At 45.1% G+C, this 7,500-nt stretch overlaps 1 protein-coding gene across 1 annotated transcript in view; it reads right to left on the bottom strand.

Annotated features, from left to right (window-relative positions):
• LOC143295130 (QRFP-like peptide receptor) overlaps positions 1-7,500 on the bottom strand; it is an 89,074-nt gene that overhangs the window by 1,487 nt on the left and 80,087 nt on the right. The window contains exons 5-6 of the mRNA XM_076606695.1: positions 2,762-2,972; positions 584-889 (exon numbers count right to left, since the gene is read on the bottom strand). Of these exons, the coding sequence (XP_076462810.1) occupies positions 584-889; positions 2,762-2,972 (517 nt within the window). The remainder of the gene's footprint in view (positions 1-583; positions 890-2,761; positions 2,973-7,500) is intronic.

The raw sequence follows: 7,500 nt of genomic DNA, 5'->3' as shown, positions 1-7,500 counted from the left end.
CGGGGGTGTGCATGCTGGGTATGTTCTTGTTTCCATAACCCACCGAACGCTGACATGGATTACAGGATCTTTAACGTGCGTATTTGATCTTCTGCTTGCGTATACACACGAAGGGGGTTCAGGCACTAGCAGGTCTGCACATATGTTGACCTGGGAGATCGTAAAAATCTCCACCCTTTACCCACCAGGCGCCGTCACCGTGATTCGAACCCGGGACCCTCAGATTGACAGTCCAACGCTTTAACCACTCGGCTATTGCGCCCGTCGCTGACAGTCAACAAGTCAGCCCACCCAGTGAGTCAGTCAGTCAGTCACGACAACAACACACAGAAGACACACCTCCAGTAGAATGATGGAAAGTTATCGGACTTGCTTTGTTATGACTGAGTTGAGAGCTATATATATGTTGTATGCCAAATTTCACCTTTTGCTTCTAATTTGTATGTACCACTGATTTCGCCACACTTAATTTCTCGACGAGATAATACAAGGTATTCTGATTCTCGTTCCCACCCAGTCAGTCATTCATTCAGGCATTCAGTCAGTCACGGCAACACCACCACCACCACCACAGACGACAGACCTGGAAGGAACACCTCCAGTACACGTGCGCTCCGGGATCCATGGCCCCGGTTGGGGGTCTCTTCAGCACGCAGCGCCACACCGTGTTGCGGAACGAGTCCCGGAAGTTCTTGGACATGAAGCCGTAGACGATGGGGTTGAGGCTGCTGTTGAGGTAGGCCAGGAGCCAGAAGAGCTGCCTCATGGGCTTCAGCCAGCCGAGGTGCAGCTGTTCAAGCACGCCGAAGGCCACCAGGACGTTGTTGATGAGGATGGGGCCCCAGCACACCGCGAACAGCACCACCACCGCCACCAGCATCTTCACTACCTGTAGCACCAGAGAGAGGGGGGGGGGGGGAGAGAGAGAGGGGTGGGGGTGGACAGAGATAGGTAAAGAGAGGGAGGGAGAGAGAGCGGGAGAGAGAGTGAAAGAGACAGTGAGTGAGTGAGTGAGTGATATATATATATATATAGAGAGAGAGTGATATATATATATATATATATATATATATATATATATATATATATAGAGAGAGAGAGAGAGAGAGAGAGAGAGAGAGAGTGATATGAGAGAGAGTGTGATACATATATATATAAATGCGTGTGTGTGTGTGTGTGTGTGTGTGTGTGTGTGTGTGTGTGTGCGCGCACGCGCACGCGCACGCACATGGAGCAAACTGAGCACATAGACGACAAACTGCGAATAGGCGAATGATTATCAAAAAGATGCAGTGATATGCGAAAAACAACGGGAATGGGCGAATCCGGACGACACCGGAGACGTGTTTTTTTTTCTTTCTTTCTTTCTTTTTTTTTTTTTTAAATCGCGAGTATGCTTGCGAACTTGTGGTGAGAGAGTGAGCGGTCCAGAGGGCGAGGAGTATGTAATGTACATGCGCAAGGAAAGGAATGCGAGGCGGGAGGTAGATTCTACCCTTTTACTTATCTCGCGGCAAAGTCGCTCTGAAGGTTACCTAGCCTTGACCTTACAATAGGTCCGTGAGCCCTTGACTCGCGAGAACTTAGCCGCTCTTGCCGCAAGGTGGGGGGAAAAACAAACAAGAAACTTTCTTTCTTTCTTTTGCGTTCGACAGCCACGCAGTCAGGGTCGAAGTCCGAAGGATGCCACAAACTCGGACGTCCGGTGAAGATCGGCTACCGTCCCCCAGAGCTTGGTGTTGAGGTCAGCACCCCCAGGCCAGGACTGCTGCCGAATCTTCTCATACAGGGGGCAGTCTTGGAGAATATGGGATGGGGTCTGGTCAGCCTGGCCGCACTCACATTGGGATGTGGCTGCCACTCCAATCCTCTTCAGGTGTGCTCGGAGGCCGCAGTGTCCTGTGCGAAGGCGGTTGATGGTAGTCTGGTGTCTCCTCTCCAGTGTCCTGATGGGATCCTGGTGTGCCTGGTAGCCTCCGTTCAGGGTGACCCAGCCTCTTCGGAATCTGCTGCGGAGGAGAGTTTTTGCTTCCTCATACGTGGCAGGAATGGTTGGCTGTGTGAGCTGGCTTCCTTCCTTAGCAAGGTGGTCTGCACGCTCGTTGCCTGGGAGGCCTACATGTGCAGGCACCCACTGGAGGGTCGTTGGGGCTGTTTGGGTAAGGGTTGTGAGGGAGGCCTTAAGGGACTGGATCAGTGGACCAGGATCAGGGGAGTCAAGGGCCTGGAGTGTGGACATGGAGTCAGTGAAGATGGAGATGCTGCCAAGGGGCTTTCCACAGGAGGAGAGGAATTCTGCTGCTGTTTTAACAACAAACAAAAACGGAAACGCACATTCCTAGCGTGTCTCGCGAGAACCTGGCTGTAAAACGCCCTGACAGCCCCAGGACGTAGCACATACGTCGACAGTGACGTCACTGATAACATCATCAAAAGAAGGGGGGTGGGGGGGGGGATACGTTTAGAATGCTGAAAATTCACATATTTGATCCAAAGTGGCATATATCTCCAGACCATTTCTCAAGTTTCTCAGCCTGATTGTTTTGGAAATTGATGTATGACTTGAAGTCTTTCTTTCTACTGTCCCCCACCGCCCCGCCAACCCCCCCCTTCCCACTCCGCGCTCCCCTCCCTCCCTCCCGGGCAGCCAAGGGGGTTTAATTAACTAGCGTGTAGTAAGAAACGCGCCTCAGTCCAAGTCTCCAAGTCCTCAACCTCACCCCACCTCACCTCACCTGTGGGGAGACGTGACGAAGCTCACCTGTTTCCTGGTGACGTCCTCGCTCTGTGGACACCTGTGGCACCTGTCGGCCTCCTGCAGCTGTCGCAGCACCTGCCGCAGCTCCCGGTGCAGGGAGGAGTCGCTAGGGCGGGAGGTGGGGGTACAGGCGGTGGGGGAGGCGGAGGAAGGCGGAGCGAGGAACGGCGTCACCGTCTGCTGAGCGTTGGACCCGGCCCGGACCGTGTGGTAGCTGCGGTTGTAGTAGTAGTAGTAGTAGTAGTAGTAGTAGTAGTAGTAGTAGTAGTAGTAGTGACAATGGTGACAATACAAATACTAATGATGATGATAATGATAATATAATAGTAATACTAATGTCTGTAATGATAATGATGATAACAATAATAATGAATGCAATGATGATGATAATGATAATATAATAGTAATACTAATGTCTGTAATGATAATGATGATAACAATAATAATGAATGCAATGATGATGATAATGATAATATAATAGTAATACTAATGTCTGTAATGATAATGATGATAACAATAATAATGAATACAATGATGATGATAATGATAATAGAATAGTAATACCAATGTCTGTAATGATAATGATGATAACAATAATAATGAATACAATGATGATGATAATGATAATATAATAGTAATACTAATGTCTGTAATGATAATGATGATAACAATGATAATGAATGCAATGATGATGATAATGATAATATAATAGTAATACTAATGTCTGTAATGATAATGATGATAACAATAATAATGAATACAATGAAGATGATAATGATAATATAATAGTAATACTAATGTCTGTAATGATAATGATGATAACAACAATAATGAATACAATGATGATGTTAATGATAATAGAATGATAATACTAATGTCTGTAATGATAATGACGATAGCAATAATAATGAATACAATGATAATGATAATATAACAGTAATACTAATGTCTGTAATGATAATGACGATAACAATAATAATGAATACAATGATGATGATAATGATAATAGAATAGTAATACCAATGTTTGTAATGATAATGATGATAACAATAATAATGAATAATGATTATATTTCAGAAGAAGAATATTGATGACGATGATGATGATGATGATAATATATTGTATTGTATTACTCTTTTTTGTCACAACATATTTCTCTGTGTGAAATTCGGTCTGCTCTCCCCAGGGAGAGCGCGTCGCTACACTGAGAGCGCCACCCATTTTTGTTGTTGTATTTTTGTTTCTGCCTGCAATCTTTATTTGTTTTCCTATTGAAGTGATTTTTCTACAGAATTTTGCCAGGGACAACCGTTTCGTTACAATGGGCTCTTTTACCTCCGCTAAGTGCATGCTGCACACGGGACCTCGGTTTATCGTCTCATCCGAATGACTAGCGTCCAGACCATCACTCAAGATCTCGTGGAAGAGGAGAAAATACTGGCGACTGTGCCGTGATTCGACCCACTGCGCTTAGATTCTCTCGCTTCCTAGGCGGACAAGTAGTAGTAGTAGTCGTAGTAGTATCAGAAGTAGTAGAAGTAGTGGTAGTAGTTGTAGTGCACCAGGCCCAACGTTCAGTTTATATCACAGATCGATATAAGCTTCCAGTTTGGCCAACAGCAAAATGAGAGCTGTATGCTCAATGGTTTCTCCTTTGCAGAAGGAAGTTATTTACAGTTTAGTCTTTTGTGACTCTCAAACTAGGAGTCAAGATTGCTGTGGATCTTAGTGCTGAAAGCTTGGGGGCTTAGTTGGCCTTTGGGAACCATCCCAACGCCGAGTGTCCCTAATATAAAACCCTCTTGGCTCGAGAGAGTAGGGGATGTAACTTAGACAAGACACTCTCCACTAATCAAATTCTATCCCAGATGGACGGGACAGCAGTTGCCTCCTCTGCTGTTGTGATGGTCATAGTCGGACACGACTATCACACAAAGAAAAGAAGAAGAAGTAGTAGTAGTAGTAGTAGTAGTAGTAGTGGTATTCACTTACAAAGCGCTTTCAGACCTCAAAGGGCGTTCTGCTTTAGCACAATTTATACACAATGAAAAACAGTGAGAAAACACACAGACACAATCACGTACACACATGCACACGAGCAGACACACACACACACACACACACACACACACACATATACACGCACACGTCCGCACACACATACCTAAGTTTCAAGTTTCAAGTTTTAATTATCCTTTCACTCCTATTGGAGTATGGAGGATTACTGTAAAATAATCTTTTCATGCCCAGAACAAACATTTCCAAATACACAACAATGTCACATAAAAGTTGAGAAAACACAAATGACTTTTAATTCCAAAAGTGTAGCTAGGCAACATTTGCAAATCTAATCATCTTACTTGCAGCTAAAATGACTTTAGTCCCCCCCCACGGCCCCACACCCACCCACTCCCACCCCCACCCCTCCACCTCCCCGTCAGATCGAAAGCCCAACGCTTTAACTCACTCAGTACGGCCAGTCCTCTCTTCTCTTCTACACAGACCCCTCGGATGTCCAGTGGGTGTCTGAAAGACCCAACCTTTAGCTTCCGTCGTCAGAACTGTGGTATTCTTTGTCAACATTCACCTCTTCAGTATAAGAGCGTTCCGCCTGTAATATTTTGATGATGGTAATTGGGGTGAAGCGCTGTTAACGTCGTCTCTTTCGCCGTTCGTATGGAGAGAGTTAAATGAATCCACTCGGATGGGTGCACAAATATATATGCATGCACTTAAGGTCTTGGGTAATGCTGCTGGTCAGGAATCTGCCCAGAAGTTGTGATGTAGCGTATATGGATTTTGTGCGAAACGCAATAACGCGTTCTTGAGAAACTGAAACTGAAACTCATGTTCTTTTCTGTGGGCTTGTATAATACGGGTTAAACATACATGTCTTTTGGTCGGGTGCATGCACACATTTCCTGTTCTAAAAGTACGACTTTCTAAAGTTTGAATTTTTTTTGCACTGGAAAGTGGCATCTGCCAATGAATAAACCATAGGTAGGTAACGGAAGGCTTCCGGATATAACTGGGGCTGATAGTATGAAATTTTGATATATCATTCCTACAAAGTTCTCGACTTCCATTGTTCTTTGGATGGCTTCAAGACTCACATACATCAGAGAAAGAGAGAGAGAGAGAGAGAGAGAGAGAGAGAGAGAGAGGGGGGGGCTAGAGAGAGAGAAAGAGAGCGAACGAGAGAGAGAGAGAGAGAGAGAGAGAGAGAGAGAGAGAGAGAGCATTGTTCAATCCAGTCCCAAAAGTTATCCTGTCTCATCCTTCTATCTCCTCTCTTAATTCCTGTCTGACTTTGGTTCGCTGTCTCTTTCTCTGTCTGTCTCTTTGTCTCCTCCGCTCTCCCTCTCTTTTCCCTAAATCTCCTCCCGAGACGTTGGACCTTTGACATTTCCCAGCCTTCAGAGTCGGCTTATTATTCTTATTTTCTTTTCTTGTTTTCGTTTTTTAAACCAATATACCAGTCATCTCAGGTCCCTCTGACCCTCCTCTGTTCTCCCCCCCCTCTCTCTGTACGTGCGCACGCGCTGTGTGTGTGTGTGTGTGTGTGTGTGTGTGTGTGTGTGTGTGCGTGCGTGCGTGCGTGCGTGCGCGCGCGCGCGTGTGTGATTGTGTGTGTGGGTGTGTGTGATTGTGTGTGTGTGTGTGTGTGCGCGCACGCGCGTGTGTGTGTGTGTGTATGTGTGTGTTCACAGTATTCTGGTAACAATATTTCATCACCCTGTATTCTTCCTATGTATAATGTCACTCTTTGAGGACAGCTGTAGGAAGTTAATTAATTGCGATTTTTTTTCTTCCTCTGAATTGAGAAAACCACTAAATTGCAAAACGCGGTGTCTCCAGATTACTCTCTGTGTCGAAAGGTCATTGCCATTGCCAAGATCCAAGACGAGTCCGCGGGGGATAAACTGCAGTCATATCAGGAATACACCCCCGAAGAACAGAGTATGGCTGCCTACATGGCGGGGCAGGTACGGTCATACACAATAAAAGCCCACTCGTGTACATACGAGTGAACGTGGGAGTTGCAGCCCATGAAGAAGAAGAAGAAGAAGAAGAAGATCAGGAATGCAACTGGCTCTCTCCATGAGAGTCAAACAAATGACTTCCCCCTCGCTCCTTCCCGAACCATCCGCTGTATTCAAACCCTCTTTTCCACCCCACGCCGCTTTTTGAATTAAAGATAATATATATTTTTTTCAAATAACCATAGTCTTTTCTTACTGGCGGAAGAGTTTGTTTATCGACCTCAGGGAAACATGATCTATGTTTGCTGCTGTAAACTATGAGTGATGTCAGACAACATTATCTATGTTTATAGCTATACAAACACTGAAGACGATGTGAAAATTATGTACAAAGCTTTATAGTCATAGACGGTATTTGCGAAATATTGTCAATGTCTTCAGATATATAAACATAGACTTAGGGAAACATGATCTAACGTACACGGCTATACAGATAAAAATGTCAGGTAAACTATGTTTTCAGCTACAGAAACATAGACGACGCTAAGGAAACATGATCTATGTTTACAACTGCATAAACAATGACGACGTTAGGGGAAACGTTACCTGTGTTTACAGCTGTACAACCTCAGATGGTGTGCGCGAAACATCATGCAAGTTCACAGCCGCGCGAACACAGACGGTTTAAGGTAGCATAAACCATGCTTACAGCTCTATAAACATAGAGGGAACATCACCTATGTTCACAGCAGTATAACC

This window comes from Babylonia areolata, chromosome 20, assembly GCF_041734735.1.
Source record: "Babylonia areolata isolate BAREFJ2019XMU chromosome 20, ASM4173473v1, whole genome shotgun sequence".
Classification (NCBI taxonomy): domain Eukaryota; kingdom Metazoa; phylum Mollusca; class Gastropoda; order Neogastropoda; family Buccinidae; genus Babylonia; species Babylonia areolata.
Note: the sequence above shows the minus strand (reverse complement) of the source record. Positions and strands in the feature narration are given on the sequence as shown.